The 25350-nt window shown below is 40.4% G+C and overlaps 2 protein-coding genes across 2 annotated transcripts in view; both read left to right on the top strand.

Moving 5' to 3' along the window:
* The first annotated feature begins 832 nt into the window (after positions 1–832).
* On the top strand, positions 833–5870 carry LOC102776489 (transmembrane protein 200C). Its single transcript, XM_006792283.3, has 2 exons — positions 833–948; positions 3562–5870. The coding sequence occupies exon 2, from the start codon at positions 3595–3597 to the stop codon at positions 5140–5142; it is 1548 nt and encodes a 515-aa protein (XP_006792346.2). The 5' UTR covers positions 833–948; positions 3562–3594; the 3' UTR covers positions 5143–5870.
* Positions 5871–19007: 13137 nt separating this feature from the next.
* epb41l3b (erythrocyte membrane protein band 4.1-like 3b) overlaps positions 19008–25350 on the top strand; it is a 44129-nt gene continuing 37786 nt past the window's right edge. The window contains exon 1 of the mRNA XM_087832267.1: positions 19008–19144. The gene's annotated coding sequence lies outside the window, so the exon portion shown is untranslated. The remainder of the gene's footprint in view (positions 19145–25350) is intronic.

Raw genomic sequence — 25350 nt, 5'->3', positions numbered from 1 at the left:
TCTCTGTCAGAAACACTGAAACGTTTGTTGTGTCACTGTGTCTACCGCACAAGCTTAGAGCTATACAGAAATCTGTTCCAGACCTACAGACCTACAGTGCACCAGTCAACACTGAGGATTAAAGACAGCTCTTTAAAACCCCGTCGGATTATTTACCATGTCTCTGTATATTTCGACTCCGACTGCGGCATGCACGCTAGAGTTTTTTCTCTGTTCCTTTCCTTTAATTTATGCCATAAACAAAACACATTTCTGGGTCATAAATTTGCAGCCAACTCTCTGGAGCATCAGAGCTGAGCTTTGTTATGTGTGCTTCCTCTGGCCAGTGTAGAGCTGCTGCCTCTGTCTCCAGTCTCACATCACTAAAACACATCTGGACTCTGTCATATTTAATTTTGTTAAACACAAAGACACAGCATATAAGCAATTATAGCAATGTAACCCAACTGGGGGGAAGGTAAGGATAGAAAACCAAATGATAGATGATGCATACGGTGTATTTAAATGTGGACTTCAACTCCACTGTGTGCAGTTTTAAACCCATACTGTAGTAATTCACTCCTGCATGGTATTTCTGCTTGTTTAACCACATGCAAATGAAAAGCCTGGATGACAAGTTGCAATTGTCATCAAACTCCCCAAACAACAGTGCGAATACATAAATCAAGGAAAGTCTCATGGTGCAGAATCTTTGTGTTTCTATAGAGGTAAGAAATCCTGAAAAATCTGGAGGTGTTTGCAGTATGATAACAGCTCTCCCCTTTCTCGTTACTCAATAATCACCACCAATGGAAATGCGGTTGGCCCGCCCCTGCCGGTCTATTGTGAATCTGCGTTCAACTGGGTACCACTCTTCCAGCCTTGGCACCAAAGTGGCGCACCACGACATGCACAGCTGAACGAGGAGTGCGCCTTTGAAGATGTTTGATTGCCAAGCTACAATTTCTGGTGAGAGACGCGCTGATTTACGATTTTATTTAATCTGCGGTTTTTATCAGGCGGGCTATTTTTCGCGCTTAAGAAGCGGGTCTGATTCCCGGTGTCGAGGTAGAACGAGGTTTGTGAAGTGGTTTAATTCTGCGACCGCCTCGTTTAGGTTGGTAGTATTTGTGAAAATCGAGTAAGTCGACATGAGTTTTTGGTGTCGGGAAGGCGGTAGACTCAGAGCACTGGGCACTCGAGTCCGTTTACTTTCATTTGTGATGCTGCTTTTTATACATATATAAATATTTCGATTGGTCTTCCTGATAGCACGCCTCCTCTTTCAAATGCACGACAGATAAAAACGTGTAATAGAGCACCATTTCAAATGCGGATCGGCTCATGCCGCTGAACTTTTTTATGGTCGTGGTGTTGCCAATAGATACCGATTTCGCATAAGTTGTGAAGGCAAAGCAGGGAGAGCCGAAGGCATTGCTTGCTATATATATATATATATATATATATATATATATATATATATATATATATATATATATATATATATTTTTTTTTTTACGACACAACTCTGAATTGTAGTTTCAGTTATGAAACCACGAGCTTCGTCGGGGCCGTGGAAGAAATATGGATGTTTGTCATCTGTCTGCACCTTTTGAGACCCCCTCCTCCTCCAATACCGTATTTGGCTTTGTGTTGGAGCGAGAAGCGTGCGTCGTGGTTCTGGGCATTTTCACGGCACCCCCAGCTCCACGGCAGCTCGTGTTTGCTTCACGGGGTTTTTTACAACAGACGGGAAACAGATGCGCCCTAATGTCAACAGCCGATTACTCACGCAACATTGCGCGAAAAATGCGCCCCCGCAGCTCAGACGGACTGAGCGTTAAGACCACCATGGTCTCCGTTTTGCCAGATGAGCTGGGGGGGTTTCTTTTTTGGGGGGGGGGGCGAACCGACGGGTTGGCAGCTTCCTGTTCAGCACCGCAGACAGAGACAAAATCCGACTTGTCCACACCCACTTTTGGTCCACGTTACCGCTGCCCTTCTCTCCCCAAACATAGAGAGAGTACCGCCTACGCCTTATCGGTTTTAGTGCAGGTTGAGTTGCTCTCGCCTAGGACGTATTTGAGTGGTTATTGGATGTGATATACACTGAAAGTTGCTATAAACAGCAGCTGAGTACCTGTGTGATGTTTGCTGAAGCTCAGGTGCAGAGGTCCGTGCTCTACTTTCGTTGGAACAGCATGTAACAACTTGAATTATAAAGGGATTTCGAAGGCCATCGTGATTATTATTTTGTCCCACAACAGCTTTTGAAAACGTCTTATTAAATGGAAGGAGTGTCATGAATAAGTTATTCACGAACCCAAGGTCTAAGTCGTACACAGTCAGGCGTGATTTATAAAATTAAATATCTAGCTATAGACACGATCAGACAGGGGCTAGAATCTGTCTAATTAATCATTCTTATCATCTGATTGTTATTCACCACATGTGGTTGGAGCGCATCAGCAGATGTCTGTAATCATGATAAGTGTTGGTGGCTTCGTTGCCCTTTGAACCAGAGCTTATACGATCAGTCAGCAGTGGCTGGTCTGCGTTGCATAATCGTAAATCGCAAATTTAAACACCCTGCATGGCTGTGTTGCTGTGTAAACACATGGCTAATAGCTCATATTTGCCTTTGTGATGTGGCGTGTGTGTGGATGCAGTCATGTTGAAGCACAGCTGCACTGGTTGATGACCAAATGGATTTGGGTGGAAAGCAGGAAGGGATAGTGTTTTATGGGAGAGATTGGTGGAAGAAATGAGAGGCAGAGAAAGAGAAGGAGAGCAAGAAAAACAGAGTGAGGTGGAGAGAACATGCCTGCTGGCCTCCTGTCTGGACACATTACATTTTCATAGGCTGATATCGCACCGGCACAGCTGAATATAGATAACAAGCACTTCTTGTTCTACGCTGTCAACTTGGGTTTTTGTCTGTCTTTTGCTTACGTCTTCAGATTTGTAGATCCAGCAGCAGCAGATGTATACTATCTTTTATTTAGACTCCTTCTGATGACTAATATTTGCCTCTGCCTTTAGTCGGATTAGTGCAAAGAAGCAGGCTAAATAAACCTGTTGCGTAATCTGAGATTCAGGGCTGGATTAGATCACTGGCAGACCACGAAAATTAGCCATGGCCCTCCTTTAGGTCCTCCTTGGACAGATTTTGTTGCTAACATCTTACTAGTATTCCACCTCTGATATTTGTTTACACCTTAAAGAAATTCTTGAACAGAATTTGATGAAAAAAAAACCATGTCTGTACAGCAGATACACAGCTTGAGCAAAAGATTTGAAACGGCCAACTTCATTGTATCCAGTAGTAATGAAATCCCTCTGCCAGGTTCTCTAAAGCTCACCAAAGAATTAACTTCTCCCCATGCTTTACACCTTTCTTCTAAACTAACCTTCACATGTTAGCATTTTTACTTTTTTGGAGTGAAACTAGATATATGCTAAGACTCTTATCATTTGAGCTTACCGAGATCTGACTTGTAGTAGTATGCAGTATGCAGTAAACATCCTCTCTGCTCTCTCCTCAGGCTTATATTCTCTCTCTTTTGTTTTGTGTTCTCACAGACTGAGTGACAAGCCTGTGGGGTAGTCGCCACCATGATAGCCACGGGTGGCCTGCTGCGCATGAACAGGCGCCAGGATTCGCTCCGATCGAAAAACCGAGCGGAGAACAAACGGAAGAGGAAATCCAAGAAAAAGAAGAAGAACGATGTGGTGGTGGTGAAGGGCAAACTCAATCTCTGCTCCCCTGCTGGTTTGGTGGCCGCTGTTGGAATTATAGTTCTTATGGTTGGGATTTCCATGGCTGTACTGGGCTACTGGCCCAGCCAGAACCAGCAGGAATACCAGGAGCGCCGCAGAACCGGGGGATTTCACACCAGCAGGATGAGCTATTCCAAAAGTCCTCAGATTACCTCCAACCTGACCCGTGGTGAGCCTTCCTCTGGCCAATCAAATCTGTTCAACCAGAGTCATTCTAACACCAGTGTTTCCAGTCCGTCCCGTCACTGTGGCTTTTTCTGTGACTTCCTGGATAACTATTTGTATTCAGACAACCTGAAAGTCTTCGGACCACTTGTGATGGGAATTGGTATCTTTCTCTTCATTTGTGCTAACGCCGTCCTCCATGAAAACCGAGACAAGAAAACTAAAATCATAAACTTGAGGGATATCTACTCCACAGTGATAGATCTGCACAGCATACGATCAAAGGAGTACTCGCCTCTGAACGGCATGGTGAATTACACCCAGTCAAAGAGTGCAGAAGGGCCGTCGGGTTCATTCCCAACAAGTGGGATGCTTACTCGCAGTTCCTGGCCCTCCACTGGAATCACTTTCAAAGGTGAGGTAGATGGCGAGGAGGTATTCAGACGCTCCTCATTGGTCAGCAGGCCTCGTAGCTTGTCCAAAGATGTGCAGACCTTCACAGAGACTGTCTATAGCATCTATAAAGACTTCAGCAATAGCAGTGAGCAGGCACCTCAGCCCCGACAATGGGAGACCACCTCCATCGTCACCTCTTCTGTGAACGCTTTTACCCTGCCAGTAATCAAACTGAACAACTGTGAGGTGGGGGAGAAAGCAGAGGCATGCTCAAAGGAGGAGGTTGTTATAGAAGCTGCTGCTGAAAACATAAGTGAGGAGGGACAGGCCAGCAGCAGCAGCAGCCAGAGAGACGTGATGTATGGTAAGCACAAGGAGGCTTCGATCATGGACTCTCCTCCTCCTCACCGGAGCCACGAGGACACCGACACAGGTATCCAACAGGGGGTGCCGCAGGCTCAGCCTCAACCGCAGAGGCCTCAGCTGTTTCCGCCATCTCCCGTTGCCAGGGCGATGGGTTCACGGCTGTCGCTCAACTCTCTCACGGATCAGCCCAGGCCAGCACGCCGCTGCAGCCTGTCTGTGTCTGGATGTCGTCAAGGTGACAGAGCCAGGCGGTTCAGCTACCCCCGTCTGGAGCACTCCAACAGCAAGGGCTACATAAAACTGAATGACCTGGGGGGCGAATCCTTCGAAGCCCCCGACGCAGACACTTCTTTGGTGGCCCCTAAACAGGAAGTAGCAACGGACGCAGCAGCGGCGGAGGAAGAAGCTCAGGGACAGGACAATTTGGTGACACCGAGCACCTCTGGAGAATCCTAGGCCTCTTAAAACTCTTTGATGTCTTGTTATTTGCTTCGCACCCTCTTATGTGATTGCTAATGGGTGAAGCTGGCCATTAGAGAGGAAAGGAAACACGGAGAGTAAGCAACTAAGGACTATTGAAACATAGCCATGAATACTCAAGAGCAAGACTCTTTATAAATACACCAGGCCAACAGTTCAAAATTCAGATGTAATTTTTCTATTTTTTCAATGTAGCAAGAGCAATACTAAAGACTTGTAAGGACATTTAGAAATGGTTTGTAAAAAAAAAAGAAAGAAAAGAAAATTTGATCAGATGAGGGTTTTTTTTCTTTTGTATAAGAGTAAGGCAAACATTGTAGCTTGTAGAATTGCCAAAACTTTCACTATGAACTACTGTCCAACATGTCGTACTGTAGCATTGACATATGCCACAGATATTTAAATAGTCTAGATTTGCTTCTCTGCATTGTTATGTGAATACCACGTGAATAGGTGAACTGAACTGAATCTCAGGTAGATGTCTGGCTTAGGATCGGGACCTTGAGGACAAGGTCTTCCCTATGTGCACACACTTGTTTATATGAAACATTCATGGTTTAATAAATTTGACTGTAACACCTCCATTGGGTCTAATAGATGTCTTTGTGTGATATTAGATTAAATGCCACGAATGCAAAATGGCTTGTTTGCTCCAAATAGTTTCACTTGCGTTAAGAAAAATTAAAAGGATTAAAAAACTGGAAGTCGGACTATGATTGATTGTGTGGCAAACGTGGAGACTGTATGGATTTTTGTTTTCCTGGACTTTAGCCGTACTTCTCATTACTGGGAAACACTGCAGTGGTATTGATGTTTTATTATTTCTGCCAGCTGAACCGAGACCAGTGACCTATAAGTGACCTTTACAACAGTCTTCTTAATAATTGTCTTCACTATTACAAAGGGAAGTTAACAGCTGAGTATCTGCTCAAATGGGTGACAAAATAAACAGGGGAAAAATAAAATGGGCGTTTACTGATAATAGTGACTGTCATAACTGTCAGTGCCCAATAACTCACCTGGTTGAGCAGGTGACCCGGAGGTCAAAGGCTGCTGTATAGGGGTCTGAGCACAAGTCTAGATCAGATAGTTTCCTGTGTGTCATTTCCGCACAATCTCTTCTACTGTATTGTCAAATAAGGCCTCAAAATGCTAAAAAAAATCTCTTGAAAATCATGTTCAGCTGAGATCTGGCAGATAGATGCTAATCATTCAACAATCCCTTGTATGCAAGCAGGTGCATTTATTACTGTTTCTCCATTTACCTAAACAGATTTTTCCATAAAGGTACAACTTGTATGATTAGCACAAAAAAAAAAAACCCAAACAGGTAGTATTCAGTTATCCTAAGTGCATCAATACTCCTGTTTTGTGGCAATTTATACATAGAGTTTATAATATGTCTACATGACTTCATCATAATCTGCTACTGTACTATTGTACTTTTTAACCTCACTGCAGTTACACCTTTAAGCTGTACACATAAAATGCAATAGTCTTACTCTATAGCCAGCCCTATATTTTTTTAATATAGTTACTTATGTGAGATAAATGCATGCCTTGTACTGTTGTAAATGCATGTTGCACCACTGCCACTTCACTGTATATACAGTGCTGCACATTATTGAGCCAGGCTTCTAAAATGCTTTCTTGTATTTTTTAAGAGATCTTGAGCAACAGTTCTCCGGGGCTTATGAATGTCGTTCATAAAAGTGCCATCAGATTTTGAATCTACCATGCAATACCATCTGACAAGTGTCCGATTAGCAACGGCTTTGTTTTTTTCAGCATGATGATGATCCCAAACACACTGCCACTGCAGTAAAAGCATGAGTGAACACTATCAGTCATGCATTGGCCTCCCCAAAGCCCGGACCTCAACATTACTGAAGCAGTGTGGGATCAAATGTCAACCAACAGTCCTTCAACAAGCCTGGAGAACAATTCCTTAAGTATACTTAAAGAAACAAACAGTTCAGAGTTCAGGCTGTGTTGAAGAGTAAAGGTAGCTATAGCAAAACGTTGACTTTCAAGCTCATTGGAAGTACACAGACTCTGTTTTTGCCTTATACACATTTCTATGTATGCTTGCATCCGTTTCAATAAATTCCTGTGACTATTTTTATTTTCTTTGTTAAATAAAAAGAAATAAGGGGTACTTCAAGACTGTTGCACAGCACTCATCTTCCAAGTCCTACATATTGTTAACAGTTCCTACAGGATCGGACACACAAAGTCCACTTTGAAGTTTGCAGACTATTCACGAGAGGAGCCAGCGCAGCTCAGCCTAACGTGGCCATCTAGTGGTCATGTGATGTTTGAAAAAAAATAGAAGAAGAAGAAGAAGTACAAAAATAAAAGCGACCAGCAGGTGGCACTGGGTCTATGCTGGTTGAGTCGTGGGCGTGCCCGTTTACGAGCACCACGGGGCCGATTTCTTTTTAGAGGCAGGAGGGGGCGGGGTCAGCTCGCTCCGTCTCTGGGAGGGTTTGCCAAATCTGGCGCTCACAGGTGTGTGATCCCTTTCACCCGGACGAGACCCACGCAGGGAATTCCTGGTCTTCGTAGCGCTCCCTGACCAACAGCTGGCGTTTGGGGAGTTTGTGTCCCCTCGCTGAACACTCAGGTAAAGTGCTCGCTTGTGTTTACACTGTTGTTTAGTTTGTGTGTCGAAAAACAGACTGTCACTATATGAGCATGAGCTAACTTAAGTCGGGTTTTTTTTTTTGTAATTAATGCAGCATTAGGATGTTATATGTGGTTGTTAATATTTCTAAAGGGTTATTCTCGTCGTGTGACATATCTTAGTAATGTTCTGTTTCATTTTTCATGTCTTTTTTCCGTTGCAATCACCGGGCTTTCCACCACAACTTGACCTGCTGCTTTCCCGGCGATCTGTTACATTTCAAATGGTGAGTACAAGTGTTTATGGGCAACAATGTGAAACACACAGAGAGACAAGCACAAGGAATAATTTGGAGTTAGAACAAAATACATTTCAAGCGGCAGCCTCTTCACACGTTATACTGCAGAGTAAAGGGCCAAACAGACGCGATCAATACTTTACCTCGCTTTATTTTGAAAATCTAACGTGACGGAGCGTTGAGAAACTTTGTGTAACAGCTGTTTAAAAGTGAAAACAAGACGGATCCATTTCTTCCCGATACAAATACAAAGCCCTTGATAAATCTAAGTTCTGTGTCACACTTTTAACTCAAGTCTTTTACAATTTGCTGAATGCGTCTATAATTTCCTCATCAGCATTTTTCTCGGGCTATTTCTTAACTCGTTTCTTCTTATAACTGCTGAGGAAGCACTTCTTGTTTTCTTTGACACGCACACAAGACACACACAGACACCTGATTAAATGTTTGTTGGGCACAGACAGGCTATTCGGAAAGGGGAAGTTGTCACAGCATGTGTTTCCTCTCCTTGAAATAGAGATGTAAATGAATCAAAGAAGGAAGACGTTTCTGTTATAATATTCTCTTTCATCTACACTGAACTGAACATTCATCTCACGGCATTGTTAATAGGGAGGTCCATATGGCTGCAATGAAATTCTATTTCATATTTAATCTTTTAGATATGTATGTATTTTAATATGGGACAGTGCGTTTTATAGTGCCATCTGACCATTTGCGCTTGAGTAATTTCAGCAGTTTTATAAGCTCGAATGATGAGGTTGAATGTACAGGACTGAGGAGATAACACTGGCCAAAGTCCGTGGGACTTGTCTTGTTCACTTGCTTGTGTGTGCAGTCTTTGATGTTTCTGCGGATGATTGGTAGCATTTTGCTGAGGCTTAACATTTCTTGTACCCCATGAGCTGGCTTGGACTGGCCAAAATGTTCTCACTCTATGTCATACCAGAGGAAGTAGTGTTATTTAATTTTGTGTCTTTCACTGATATGTTAGCGTTGTCGTTAAGGACAACTTGGACCACAAAGAATGGTTGGGGTTTTTTTGGGGTTTTTTTAAATAGTTTTTTTTAAACCCTTCTAACTAAAAACACATTTTAGCTTATTTTTTTTTAAACCCATTAACTCCTATGAAATCGTTTCTTTTATTACCATTATTATTATTATTATTATTATTATTATTATTATTATTATTATTATTATTATTATTATTGTACTTCAGTAGTATATATTTTGTTATTTTGGTTGCTTGGGGTCAAGTTAACATATTGTTTGTTTGTTTTTGTTTTGTTTTTTTTAACTTGTTAGCTAACAGTTGTTTTACATACCCAGCAGTCACAGTGGATCATTTACACTGGTGTTACATTTTCTGTGTACACAAATATGCGAGCTTCTGAGTAACATAAAATTTGCCATCAGCCAACCAGCAAGTTTGTCGTGACTGCGTGGAGATGTTTGTTTTCTTGTTATGCATCGCCAAAGAATTGGAGAGTCTGTTCGACTTCTTCCAGCACTGTTTTGGTCTCTACCAACTGCTGGATGAAATGGCTGTCTCTATATCCAGTGGCAGATGGTGCCCAAGCAAAGCTACTTTAGTGCTAACATTCCTGTCAGGATAGGTAAACAGTTTGCATTCTGCAAATGCAAATAAAGCCTCAGCGAGCTTTGGGTGATAAAACTCTTTCAATCATTTGCTAAAAGCATCCCTCTCACTGCTGCATTGTTTTTATTTCCTACATTGCTATGATGATAATAATACAGCCAGTTTAAATATTCAAAGCAGGTAAAATAAGTATTATTTATGAAAAGTTTAATCCACAAAATCTCTGCTAATTTGCTTCTTCACCGGGAATTTGTAAGTTTGTGTTGACCACTACTTTGAGAAGATCACCATATAGAAAAATCCAGACATGTCCACCTTTTGAAATGGCTGATCTTTTCTAACTTTGGCAAAAAATGTGCAAAAGCTAATAAAACTATTAGGAGAGTTCCTGTTTAAAGGATGAATTCCACTTAAGGAAATGCATTAACTCCAAACAAGAGTTTTCCAGCATGCTCTTCCTCCAGCTCTTTCTGGAAAAGGTACACCGTAAATTGAAAATGGCAAGCTGCACTTACAGATTAGCCAGTAAAACATTGTCTTAGCTGCTGCGATTTATGTGACACAGCTGGAACATGGAAAAGGCTATTTAAATGTGTTGGGTGTCCATGTTGCTTGTTGATTTTTTTTCCAAGTTGGACCAGTGGGACATGGGAAGGTTGTAATTACAGGCAAGCAGCTGGGAAATTCCAAAAGCTGTATATTTTTATTTTTTTCAAACATGCATAGTTCATGAGATATTAAGTCTGAGGATACATTGATGTTATAATGGAGTAGTCCTTTAGAGTTCCCCATGTTGCCTGTATAGCCTTTTGAGAATCAGATGATTTTCTATAAGTTGTATTAAATTTTATTTGTTTTTGTTTTTTTTACTTTGTTAGCTGCCTCTACACTATATACAGGCAAAACCAGATAAAATCTCTTCATCGTGGTTTAAAAAGAGTCATTTATGTCGCACATCTAAGGCTTTAAGAGCTACACAAAGACAGATTTCCTACTGTTGTTTTGATGTAATGTTGTAGCTGATAAATCCTATCTCTGCCTATTCATCTTAGGAATTTACATCAATGCTGCTGTCAGTTTAGTACATGATCAATAGCACTAGGTTTGGACTGCAGGAGAATACGTTATTTTACCTGCTGCTCTTTGTTGCTGTGACTCATTGTGCTGCTGTATGAAAACCCGTGGAAGGGCTAGGTGTGTGACTCAGAAGTAAGAGGTTAAAGGTTAAAAGGAATAGCCAGCAAACCCTTGTTGTTATAACGATTCATAGATAAGTAAGGCAAAGGTTGGAGTATTGTCTGTGCACTTTAAATGGAATGAAATGGTTATTACATTAAAGCCACAACTTTCCCATGGTGCACATGCTGGATTTTAAAAGCTCATATTACATTATCTTTGTGGAAAGCAATATATGCTTTTGAATACTGTTATACCAAACTGAGTGTTTCAAATCAATATATTTTTGCAGTTCTAGTGAAACTTGGGTGCTTTTGAATAGTGAGATTGAATTCTAATACAAAATTGTGAGTTTTTATATATCTATATCTTGCTCTCTCTCTCTCTCTCTCTCTCTCTCTCTCTAGATAGATAGATAGATAGATAGATAGATAGATAGATAGATAGATATAATGATCATGGGGTTTCTGTCGCTCAGATCATCAGCTAATTGAAAAGTCAGTGGTCTAATCCATGGCTTCTTTAGTCTGCACATCGAAATATCCTTAAGCAGGATCTGTGTTTCTCCCTCAGAATCCATCAGAGTGTGTGTGTGTGTGTGTGTGTGTGTGTGTGTGAGAGAGAGAGAAATGTTGGATAAAAGCTCTTGTCTGAATGTATGTGTGACTGGGTGAAAGAGCCCTGTAGTAAAAACGACTTTTAAGTGCTCAATTGAGTAGAAAAGCACTACATAAGTACCAGTCTATTTACAGTTTCGATAGCAAAGTGTTAATCCATGATAATCACAGACTTTGTGCCTTCAGGTGTACAGTCTAGTTCAGTCTATTAAAGCAAGTTGAACCCAACGCGTGAGTGCAGCGCTGCCGTCTTCAGAGGCTGGAGGAGATAAAACGTATGACTCAATCTTGTTGCAGTGCATTGATAAGCTTGTTGGGAGCATTGTTATCTCCCAGCATGCCCAACCACTTGAAAGCGGTCTGGAGCTGTCTTTGCCTTATAAAGCCGTAGTCTGCGCGATGGCACCCTGAAAGTCACAGGCAGCAAAGAGGTTACTCTTTCAGCTTAACCTCCAATGGGATGCTGGGCAGGACTTCCAACAGTTTACATCAGAGTAAAGCTAAGACTCTTATTGGATAGAATATTTTATATTCAGTAGATATAAAATAAATTCTTCATACTTTTGTTAAGTGGGTTTCTGCGCTTGAGAGTTAAATGATTTTAGATGAGAAGGTTGACTCTAACTCAAATCTTGAATCTGTTTTAGGCTAACGATGCTACCTGGTTAGCATTATTTAGCACAAAGATTCAAATTGGTAAGAAAGGCTCACCTATTCATGAAATATCCCCTGGTTTTCCTCTGTCTCGCAGAAGCACTCCAGGAAATAGTCTAGAACATCTCTCCTATAAAACCACAGCACAGGCTGCTGTTTTTAATCCTAGCTTTCTGTACCAATTAAACAAGAGCTCCTTTGCTAATTATTGAGCTTTGGAGGTGTACAGACAGGTTAGCTTCCCCTGCCCCCACATTCCAGCCTTTATGCTATATTAAGCTAAGCTCATTGACTTTTGATGGCAGCTTCATAATTATTGCAGGTAGATTAAGTTTCACATCTAACTCTGGCTGGGAAGGGGAAAAAAGAGCTTTTCCCTTTGAGAAACAGTGTTGAGTGCTTATTGAAAATGTTGGTTTTCATGAAATCAACACAGATAAATATTTTAGATTTAATTGCAACAGTTGAGAGGAAAAAGTGTGATTTATTGTAGACCAGGCTGGTTTGGATTACATAGTCAAAATCCTCCTTAAAGTGCTTTGTTTTTCACGAACTGGTATTCACAGCAAAGCCAAAAAAGGAAGCTTTTTTCTCTCCTTGTTGCCACGTGCTGCACACGTGCCGCCCATCGCTTACTCAGACAGTTCCTAACCAAAAGTTACTTGATGGGCAAAACTGTGAATTCCAAAGGTTGTAAATACAGCCCTCATTTATGATGCCTCGAGATAAGATGTGCTTCCTACATGCAGAAAGCAAGTATCTTATTATTACTTCATTTTTATTTCTTCTTAATCTGCAACGTGTGCCTTTCAGCCAGAGCTGAAAAAAGTGTAGGAGGTGTGGTGTAATGAGGGTGTGCGCAAAGTGGGGTGGGGGGTTGATTTGGAAGCTTTGGCCCAGTGTGGGGTGTCAAAATCAGACTCTAATTTCCATTGTGTGCTTGCTGACCTGCAGCCCTTTGGGAGTGAAGGCATTCGCAGCCGAGTTGAGCTGGACAGTAGGGGATGGTAGTCGTGACTGGTTGGAGGTGAAGTTCAGCCCATTTGATTTGAGTTCATTCAGTTCAAAGTGTAATTTACAGACGAACTAACGTAGTCATAAACTCTCAAAAATGCATTCATAGTTTGAATAATGGAACTGTAAAAAACCCTATAAAAGCCACAGATTGCAATCATTAAAAATGCCTTTTTATCGGAATGGTTCAGGTAAGCATAGAAATATCGTCTAGTGAAGTATTTCTCTTACTGTGTTTGAAAACCCAGCAGACAAAATGGTTGTTTGCAGTTATTTTCCCCCGGACCTGGGATTTGCTGAAACTGCTGGAATTTTCTTTCTTCTTCTTTTTGTAATTGGATCACACGGGTGATTTGCCAGGTTTTGTAAGGGACATGCTTCAACTTAATTGTACATTGATGAAGTGCCAGCTTGCTTGTTCTGACCACAGTACTGCAAATTGGATTGCTGTAATGAACTTCATGAGGTTCCTGATTATAGAGAATGAGCATATAGACATATTTATACTTAACAAGCTTTACAGTGTGAATTTTAAGGAAAAAGTTTTTTTTCCCCAAAAAAATTAGGGCTTGTACTATTACTTCTCACTTTTTTATGTTCTTGTGTTAAATGAAAGTGAAATGTAAGAAGATCAGCTGAGTGCAACTTCTATTACATTTCAGTTTTGAGTCAATTGAAATAAAAGAGACAGTGGTAGAGTTGTTAACTATTGTTTTTTTGTCTTATGCTTTCTGCTTTTGTTCATACTTGTTTTGATTCTAAGAAAAGAAAAGGTTTTAGAAGTAAACTGGGTTCAAGGTCAGGGTTCTCAGCAGACGACCTGCACAGGAACTCGGTGTCTGTACACAGCAGAAAAAAGTGAAGAGTTAAGCAGCCACATAAGCTAAGTCGAGTCCACAGATCACATGTTGTCTGTCTTGCATGGTATTAATCATTTTGCTGACCAAGGGCTGCTCTAGAGACTTGGAAGAGTCACCGATGTGCACTCACTTATCTGTGAGTAATTATATGTGAAGATAGAAAGTCACAGCACAGTTAAAGGCCAAGGCTTCATTGCCTCAGATTTAAATAACCATTGAGAAAGGGTGACACGCGCAGCCTGTTTTATTGCATGTTGAGCTAACAATTATATATTAAAAAAACACAAGTGTTTAAATATTTTTCTGCAGAACAGTTCTGACTGTTTACCTTCTGCCTTCTAATAGATACGGACTTGGAATTTTTTGGGGATTTTCAAAACAATTGAGACAGTAACACATTTTGAACATTGCTTTGGAAATGCAAAACTGGCTGTTAATTTAACATTAAATCAGACCAGTCATGGATTTGTGAAACCCTGCCTACAATAGATACTCTTCCACTTTGAGGAACTGTTTTTAGGCTACCAGCTGACAAAAACCAAAGGCATGCTGACAAAGCCAGGCTTAAAATATTAGCATATTTAAGACCTAGTCTATACAGTCCCCTGTTCATGTTGAACACTGAAGCAGATTTACTGCAGTAGCAGAAGACCACTGAGTTCCACTGCTGTGAGTTAGGAATGGGAAACTGAGGCTACAGTTCATACCAGCTCACCAAAGATGGACAATAGAAGGTTGTCAATGTCTCTTGATTTCTTAGTCCTGATTTCTGACCCTAGGGTCAAAGTTTGGCATAAACAACATGCTGCTGCTGGTGTAGTGGTGTGGGGGATATTTTCTTGGCATTTTTTAGTGTTTAAAAAACAGGATGTGTAAACGCGACATCCTCCTGAGTATTGTTGCTGACTTTGTCCATCCCGTTATTATCACAGTGTGCACATGATGGTTGCTTCGAGCAGGAAAACTCACCATGTCACAGAGCTCAGATCATCTCAAATTGCTTTCATGACAATCAGATCACCCTCCTCAAATAGCCCCCACACTCGCAGATCTCAGTCTGATAGATATGTTTGGGATGTGGGGGAACAGGAGATTTGCATCATGGATGAGTCGCTGCCAAATCTACAGCAACTGTAGTACTATCATGTCAAATGGAGCAAAATCTCAGAGAAGTGTTTCCAGCAGCTTGTTGAATCTGCCATGAAGAGTTAAGGCAGCTCTAAAGGCAAAAAAGGGGATCCAACCCAGTATTAGTGTCTGCTTTAACAAGGATCAATTTTCTGATGGTGTATTTTGGTCTCTTTTTTTGCTGTGTGGTAGCCAAAAACCGCCTCATGAGGTGTTTAGGGGATAATCCCCCAATGTCACTACCATCACAGACTGTAACAACTTCATTACAGAGCTACCCAAAATATATTTAAGCTACTCCCTACCCTCAAATATGAAAGTGGGAGGAATGAGGATGATTGATTTGAAACAAGTTTCATATTTTATCTTCTATTTGCAACATATTTTTTAAGTAGTTTTTCATGACCAGCAATGAAGTACTGTCTGTTTGCCTTTGTTAAGCAGCTTAAATGTTCAACATTTAAGCATTTTTATTTGTTATCTAATGACCAAGCTCCATTACATTTTAATGCTTCAAGTATTCAATGTGCATTGATATTTCCTGGAGGGACAAGCTAATATGCAAGCTCTCATCCCTTATTTCACTGCATTAAAGTCATACCGCCGCGACCCGCTGGCTAGACAGGCCCTGATGAGCAATGTCTGAAACGATCAGTCTGGTCATACTGCGCCAGACTCCACCTGCTCTAAATGTAGATAACCATTGTTTAGCTGGACAGAAAAAAAGATATTGTAGCTAGTTGTTACAGCCTCTTGTACACTATGTTTTCTCAGAGAGCCTCATTGTGGTAATGTGCACAACAATTTGTTTTGGAAGCATAAGCTATAGTACTCATTACAAAAACAAGACAGGACGTGAAGGCGAGGGTGTATAACAGACCATCACTGATCTCCACTGGTGGTAAGGGTACGTGACAAAAGCAAATCCTTTCACTTTTTTGTGGTTAATGGACATATCACTTTAACACTCAGGCAGGTAGCCCTTTAAGTTATTACATTTATTACATTTACATTTATTATATATTACAGGTATTACATCATCTCCTAACTACACAAGTACAGGTTGTTGGAAGAACAAGACTGTATATAGTGTAGTTTAATTACTTTACTATATCCACTAAATATAAAACATTGTTTTATGGTTTTGTTTTATGACTTGTCCACCGAGAGACTGAATGAGGAAGCAGCTGTCTGCTTTCTGTATACAAGTGTCACTGTGTGTTGTTCTGCTATGTGCACGCCCACTTTGTCACTGTCACTATTTATGTATGAATTCAGCAGAAAGTTCTCATTAGTGTTCACAACTGCATGTTTATATTTGTGCAGCATATTGTAAGTGTGGGCATCCAGCATGAAAGCAGTTCAATGAAAGAAAAGTCAACTGGGTGATCGAGTTGGGTCAAATTCCCACTGGGAGGCGGGAGGCAAAACCCACAAATCCCCAGAGGGAACAACCCAGACTCTAATTAAGAACTCGCTTTTATGTCTGTATTTGTGAATGCACACAAACCAATATGTATGCCTGGGAGAGCGCTGCAGATGTGCGTTTGCGTCGCTGCGTTCACATCCTCATAATTTCCTTTTTTTTTATTGTGCCTTAGATTGTTTTTCAGTTGGCAGTGGATGATATAGAGATTGTCTAGCTTCAGCTCTGTGACAGAAGTAGTATTTGAATCCTTTATGCAAGTAAAATTACTACTATACCACAGAGTAAATGTCCTACATTGTTCAGAAATATTCATGGAAAAATGTACTTGAAATGTAAATAGTGAAAGTGCTTGCTGTGCAGTTTCTGTCAGTGTTATATTTCTGGAAAAATGATACTGATGCAAAAACTTGTTCCTGTGGATAGTCAAAGTGAGCTTTTTTTAATGGTGGTGACTATTTTAATCTAAAGCATGTTTTTTTAAGCTTATTACTGCTTATATATGTTGAATATCTGTTTTGGGGTCCTTACCCTACAATATAAAGTGCCTTGAGGTGACTGTGGTTGTAAATTGGCTCAATATTAATAAAGTTGAATTGAAATACTAGTCTGCAAAGTAACTTTAGCCGTTACATAAATATCAGAAAGTAGAAAAGTGAAACACAGTTTAATGTACACTGTTGAGCTGAGATTCAAGTCACCACTCTGTCTAGAAACATTTATATTATACGCACAAGATTCTGAAATGTTGCAGTAGAACATGGCAGAGTGATAATGTTTATGCTTTTAATTCTTGGAGCGTGACCTATGTTGGATTTTTGTGGCCGATCCTGCTTCTGTAGCCTAAAAGCATTCTGCTATAGATATTTTCAGTTTGTGTCTCCAGCTCTGTATCTAACATGCAAGACATTACTTTACATCACCAAATGGCACATATCAGACAATATATACACGGATGCCAATATTGGTGGATTGGTTGGTGGAATGGTTTTTTTCCAGTGTTATAAAGAAGATATTTTTTGCAATGATTTGTTATTTGTGTTGTAAACAACAATTGCCTCTATAAAACATTAGGTAAATGAATGAAGCATATTGGTGAACAATATAGGCTTCAGAAATAGTTTTTAAATTTTCTTTATTTTAAACAATTTTTAAACAAATAAAAAGGTCCACTATGAGATTTGGTTGCTGTGTGCTATGCTTGGCGCAGTAGTTTTTTTTTTTGTTTTTTTTTTACCAAAATTGTTTAATGAATTCTTGACCATTCAGTTAAAAATGGTCCTACTCACATTGAAAACTCAATTTTAGATAAGACTTAATTTAGATTAATTTAAACAACTTTTGAAATCTATCCTGCCCAACTCTTTAATAGTCAGTTTATTTTAGAAATTTTTGTATCTATTTTGAAATATTTTTCTCAAACACATTATTCACATAATAATTCAAGTGATTATAAAGGCAACAGATTAAACCATTTTGAAAATTACATGTTAGAGCAACGGGGTTGTACACGCTAACATGGCTTAACAGATGACATACATATGATAAGTAAATACTCAGGACCGCAGATATATTTTTTTATTAATATTTTAAATGTTTGTAGCATATGTTTGTTTTAAATTGATTTATTTTATGGTAACAGGATTGGAAATAACAGACTGATCACTGTTAGGGCAAAGTGTTAGTGTTTTCATGGGGAAAGATGCTAGCAGTGGAAATAAAGCAAGGAAACTTGGAATTTGATTTGTGTTCTTTGGGGAATATGGGTAAGGGTGTTTTGCCTTGATTGGAGTGGCACACTCCATCTAGCCAGAAAGTACTGGGAAAATACGAAATATGTCAAAGAGGGCCTTTAGTGTCCCCATGGTGTTAGCACAAGTTGCATGTCGTATCACCGTGTTGTCTCTTCCTTTAAATGAGTTCCGGTAACAGCGCTGCAAAATTATTCTTTAAAATATGTTGATGTAAAAAAAGAAGTGTCAACTATTTTTTAAGTGGATTTCTAAGTCATTTTAACATCCTATTTGGTTACAAAGAAGTTGAGAAAATGTTCTCAAATAACTGTTTGTATTTTAAGGCTTTTAAAAAAATTCTCTCAGGAAAAGTGCAGTTTACGCAACAAAAGTATGCTTTAGTCTTTTGCGCATGCATTATTTTCAAATTCATGGGTGGGACAGAAAATACCCTGCAGACTGTAGATCGGCCCACAGACACCTTTAAACTGAACAATCAGTTGAGCACATCATCCTTCCTTTGTTACATTCCTCCACTGATTGACTTTAATTTAATCTCATGTCCGTACATAGAGATGACTCTTAGTGTTGTTCGTCACTAAAACAACAAACCTCGTGCCATTAATTACCCTGCTGTGCGCGTGCGTGTATGTGTATTGGGAGGAGGGTGCTGCTAAAATAATGCCCCGGCTGTCCTGATATCCCACAATTCTACTCTCGGCTGCATAGTGGAGTTTGATAGGCTGGTGGAGAGGGGAACTGCAGCAGAGTAGCACCGCTGTCAGGAAACAGAAGCCCACTACGAATGCAACTCGCATAACCAGCTGAACGAGGACGCCGTGTCTGGTAATAAACCCATTTTCTTCGCTGCTTGTCGTTTGTACCATTACACCGAGGCTCACTTAGAGAAGATGCAAGTTTCGCGGCTTGAACGGCTCTTTGTGAGGTTTTGTCTCGTGCCACATTTTCGATCGCGTGCTCACCGCGGCCGATGACAGATGATTAACATTAGAGTACAGTTTTACTGTATCTACTCAGGCGGAAAAAGTCTAGTGGACGTGGTTAACCGAGTCAGAAACGGAGGTCATATGGTTTTCTTTCTTTTTTTTAATCCCACTGTCGTTTCACATTGTAACCATTCGGCGCGTAACACTGAAGCAGAAAATGTTGCTTTTTGCCGACTGAGCTGCCTGCAGCGGTGGTTAATCTGAAGCTAAAAGTCGGGGTATGCACGGATATTTTAAAGAAGCGCACCGCTTGAGGTGAAGCTGGCTAACGTGCTCAAGTTTCGGGGCCAGAAAGTGGGTGAAATTGGTGAAACGAGACGATACAGATGCTTGTCCGACCTTTAATCCCTCCCGTTTTTACATCAGTGAAGGAGAGCGCTGAGTCACTGGCAGGCAATGTTACAATTTGCAGACAATTAATGGATTAAAACTGTCAGATTGTCCGAGGTTAAGACGACATACTTCGGTGTTTTTGATCTGCAGTGCGGTAGGCGTGGTTAGGGGCAGGATGACACGGTCTGGATCCTCTTTTAGCATCCTTACATCCTTGCTGCCACAGCATGCAATGGCTGGAGACTGACTTGACAATTTAATTAAGATGCATAGTAAGCTGCTGTTGCAGTAGCATTGAGAGGCAAGAACATTGTGGGCCTTGTAGGCAGGGATTCATAGCTCGTTTACTGAGGCTGCACCTCTGTTTACAGCTTTAGTTTGCACAGTGACAATGGAGGAGGCAGTCTTTTCATTTCACTCAACAAAAACTGCTGAGACCATTGATTTTATATGAGGAAGACCCAAATTTATATTGGTCAGTATTGTTGAATCATGATTTTTGGCTTGTATTTATACACATATAAACCATAATTTGTCTCATATACTAAAGAATAAGATGCTCTGACATCTGTAGCTGTGATACAAATGGTGACTCTCATGTCAAAGGCTACAAAGATGAGCAAGGACCATTTGTAACTTTTTTCTACTTCTAAATGTCACTCATCAGTTATTTGTCCAACTGTGTTTGTGTGTATATATAATGTAAAAATGTCTAGATAGACAGGTGACTTGATTATAGCACTTTCATCATCAGGATTTTGTAACACAAAAATCACATGAATAGCTTTTTAATTATCTGATCATTACTAAAACATATTTTTAATAGTAAACCACAAGACTATGGCTCTGCTAGCTCACTCAGACATCAGTGTATCTTTGTATTTTTTTTTGTCTGTAACAGCTCATCAAGCTGGATTAGGTTGTAGAATAATGTTACCTTTAAGTTCTAGTAGACACAATGCCATTTAGTGACTGCTCTTACTGGGAATACACTGGTATTCCATCAGTATTTTTCAAGTTAGTCATTCTTGGCCTATTACTGTCCAGTGAGCATAAAACTAATTTAAAAACATAATGAGCAAATGTGCCTTCAAATTTACACAGTAAACAATGTAAACGGGGAAATAAAAGGCTTATTTAAACTTTTTTTTATTAGTGCCAGCAGGCATTATTAGTAATTAAGTCAGATTTACTGATTGCAAATCTCCTAAAATGCTTAATCCCTTCTGGTCCGTCTCGGCCACAGTATAAGAAGTTATTAGCTTCTCATCAATATACAAAGACTTAGTTCTAATCTTTTACATTAACAGGGGTTTTTTCCTTTGTCAACTAAGGCAGACAACTCAATCGAGAGCCACTAACTCCAACAAATCCTATCAGACAGATTGTGTTTGTGTTACCCTTTCACAGAAGTCATCCATGGCCTTAAGCAACTGCATGTCAACAATCCCGCGTTGATTGTGTCGCACGGTGTGCATAGTCAGAATGCAATAACAGTAAGCTAGCTGTGTTGCCCACCGAATCATCGGAGGCCTCACTGCTAAAGACAGTAATGCTAAGAATGTAAACGCAGAAAGCCGACAGGATTTATGGCCGCCTCAGCAAAAATGCTCCCTGCTTGGAGTCACCTTCATGTGACCAGTCTACGTTCCCCAAATTCTGCTCTTGAGGTCTCACGTGTCAGCTAGATTTGTGAGGGTTCAACCAGAGGGCTTTTTAAAATTTACATCTGAAACTGCTGCTAAATTATATAATCAAATGTGCAAATACTATTTGATCAGATGTCACAAGGCCGTTTTCATGGAAGTCTCAGAGAAACCTTCTCATTTGAATGACTTGCACTCTTAAGCTGTAAACTGGCAATGGAGCGTACACACAGAAGCCATAAACCATCTGCCTCAGATGCTTGCTGAGTCTAAGATTTTACAATTTCACGCATTTATTGTCTTGCAGGGACCTTTTACAGAGAGTTGTTTTTGGAATGTCTTTGCTGGCTCTTCAAATGAAACCCATGTTTTTAATTGTTAGAACTGTTGACATGCTCAATTTTTCCTACACCAGAGCGGGAGAACATTCAACCCAGTGTGGTATAAAACAGATCTGGGTTGTATAAAATTCTTGACTCAAGTGCACAACTAAAATGCACAAAGCTATGTCATATGAAAATGTTGTAAGGAAGGTTTTCAACTCAACTTTTGATTAAGTGGAAATGGCAATAATGACCTCTATTTCATTGTTGTCACCTTGTGTGATGTCCAATCAGGTTTTTGTTGTTTCAGTAAACTCTGAAGTTTCCTGGGATGATGCTAGACAGCATTTTTGGCAGAAGTCTTGAAGGTTTAAGAAGTTCTAAAGCTGTGATTAAATCTTTTTGATTAATCTGGTAATTGAATTTGTTAAGACAGCACTTGGCCTCTTATATATGGCGGTAATCTTTAGATGTCTTTTTGTGTCACAAGTACAGCACGAACCCAAAACAACATTTTTTTTTAATTAATTAATTTTTTTTAGCAAAGTAAGAGGAGGTAGAGCTTTAAATAAAAAATGTTTTAATTACTTAAGTTATTTATTTTGATAAATAGCTATTTAAGTAATAAACTTAATTGATTTATCTACTAAACCACAGACTTATCCAAAAACATGTCAATAATTTTCTTAGTCAGGACAGTTGATAAGACTTTGGGGATCTGCAGGGGTGCCTAATTTGAATGTCCAGACCAGCTACGTGATATCTTGTTACAGCGGCTGGGTTTTGGTCTGCGACAGCTGTCGGCCCTGCAGCCAAATCTGCAAAATGGTCAGATCTTATTTGGCAGGCCTGCTCGGGATGGGCCTTGACGTGTCAAGCAACGCAGACTATTCCCCTCCATGTAACCTCCATAAGTCCCTGAGGGGTAATGATTGTGGGGGCAGGGGCGGCAGGGATGGACCCAGCTGTGGTGTACTCTGGCTAATAGCACTCGGCACAGATGGCAGTCCCTCATCCTCCCATGTGTGTGCCTGAGACTTAATGTGCACAGGCCCCTTTCCAGCAGTGTGCATTACAATCACACATGGCCCTTAAATGGAGGTCTGCATGCATGGGCAGTCCTACTACAGTATTTAGTGTCTGTGATCAATTATGTAATAATGCAGCTACACACCGATAAAACCCTGGCTGCACTTTTAGGATGGATGTGAATATCCACTGCAGTGTACTACCCAACCATTGCAGCTCAGTGGGATTTTATTGGTCTGTCCAGTGACAGACAGCAGGTTTTATTAACTGTGGGCCTCTTTGGATTCACAGAAGGATGAAGCATGATAAAGCAGTATTAATGTTTCTTCAGAGGTGGGTGGTTTCTACTTGTCCTTCCTTGGAAGCCATAACACAGAGAGTATTAGCTTTTATCTTAAGGTGTGACTGAGGAGACTATATCTGCTTTCATCAGCTCACATTTGACCGTGAAGCTACTAATCCAAGAGGTAAATTTGATTATATCTTTGACACTAAGTGCTTTTTTTTTCTTCTGCAAGTGCTGACTTCACTTTTATTACTTCCAGAATTTACAGGGGGAACAAACAGATGTTTTAAAACTTCCCGTTTTTATAATACGCTTCTATTTTAGAGACGGTTCCCAGTCAACAAAATGTTTTACATGTAACTGATTCTAGATCAAGTACATACATTAGTGAAGTTGAGGTGAGAGGATGAGCAGTAATTTAGTTGCTTTGTCAGCACATTGAGTTGTCTATTTCTGTCCTTATATACCTGTTAAAAGGTAAATCTTGTAAGTTTACTAGAGCCTTCAAAAAGACTTGAACTTGATAAAATGGCATTGAACCCTTTCTTTTCTAAACACATTTTTGAAGTACTTTGGCTGAAACTTGTATTCTATATTGGTACAATATTGGGCAGCTACTAGCAGTAATCCCGGGCAATACATGGCTTTCTTTCTGAATGCATAATTTATGTACCAGTCCATGGTGGAGGGCCACACACAGGACTACTGTGTAGGCTGTTGTGTTGCACTGTGAAGAGTGCCTGTCACCAGTGACTGAACTTATTCTTCCTCCATTTCTATGGTGCTAAGATGTTCCGTTCCACCACTCCTTCCATAGTTCCTTTTTCATAAAAGGATTAAGAAAGGCAAAGGTTAGCTACGCAGCCATCTTCAGTCAGCTGATTAGTGATCCGTGCCTCAACTCTGCCACACATGACACAACAAAGTTGCAGCGAAAGAGGTTTTGACAGGATTTTTGCTTGAATTCAGCTCAGTGGTGTTTTACATTTCTTGTCTTCACTTGGAAAACATGGGTTGGAATTTGGACCTTGTGACTTCATTCCTTTATTCAAAGTGCTGCTGCTCAGGCTTTTAATCTTGATTAGGTCATCTTTATAGCCCTTTTTATGAGGTCTGAAGTTGAAAAGTGTTTGATCAGCACGTTGCATTCAGTGACCCTTAGAGCTTAGAATGCTCATGACTTTTTAGAAAGCATAGTTTCAACTGATTTGAGTCCATGAATTACTGTTGCTTTATATCAGCATCATTCTGATCCATTAAATGACCAACAACATGCTGGTTTGAAGTGTTTCTGCTACTTGGCAAAGTTTGAGTTTGCATTATTTTTGAACTGCTAGTTTGAAGCAATTCCATCGGGATTTAAGAGGAGTGCTCATTAGCAAAGATGAAATATTTTCTGGCATTTAAAAAGCAATTGCCTGTTTAAGTAAAGCATCGTTCTGCATTAGAATTAGCAACTAATACCAAATGGCTTTGAATCAAGTGGCTGACAACACAACCTTGAGTCTATTCAGCTCAAAACTATTTTGAAGCTAAAAAGTCCAAGATGAACAACACAGCCGAGGCATGAGGTCATGTAGTCCAGCTGTTGATAATCTAGACGCATGGAGCTGGACGTGTTTGCCAAATTTAAATCTTTAAGGCAGCGGTCCCCAGCCCCCGGGCCTCGGACCGGTACCAGTCCGTGAGTCGTTTTGTACCGGGCCGCAAAGGTTGAGGCTCGGGTGTGAAATGTATGGTTTTCAGGGTTTTTATCGGTTTTCAGTGTTATTTTGTTAAAGTTTTTATCGTTGCTCTGTTTTCCTGGGTCTTTTCACGTGTGTTATGAATAAATCTTCCTTTTTTTCGGTACTGGTTTTATTTTGTTGTATTTATCCGCGACACCTTAAAGGCCGGTCCGTGAAAATATTGTCGGGCATAAACCGGTCCGTGGCGCAAAAATGGTTGGGGACCGCTGCTTTAAGGTTTTCAGAGATTTTTTTTTCAGTCTGGTAAAATGTCTTGAAAGGCTTGTAACAATCAGATGTAATCAGTCATACCAAGTAGATGTTATCTTGTTTTAATGTGCTCAACGTTTGAGTTGCAGATGTTGCCATTTCTTAATGACTGTTTGATTATTTTGGGGATTGCCCCTAAGAAGCGTTGGTTTTGTTGATCCAGACAGTGCTGACCATGCCCACAGCTAGAAGTAGATCTTCCTTGGAATCTTCTGTGCTTGCAGTAAACACAGCCCTATAAATAGAGCTCAGGGAAAAGCATACCAGCAGCAGAATGACAGGCATCCATACTACAAAACCCAGGCTCAGTGCAGCAGAGGCGCAGTGTGCTGTTCCACACACAAACAGCCTCCAAACCCCACATCCCAGTGTCAAAGACTGTGGGTACAGTTAGCCTCTGGTGTGAGCTGTCCTTTCTGTCATTTTTGTTT

Source organism: Neolamprologus brichardi, chromosome 18 (genome assembly GCF_056152115.1).
Source record: "Neolamprologus brichardi isolate AB-2024 chromosome 18, ASM5615211v1, whole genome shotgun sequence".
Taxonomy (NCBI): Eukaryota; Metazoa; Chordata; class Actinopteri; order Cichliformes; family Cichlidae; genus Neolamprologus; species Neolamprologus brichardi.
Note: the sequence above shows the minus strand (reverse complement) of the source record. Positions and strands in the feature narration are given on the sequence as shown.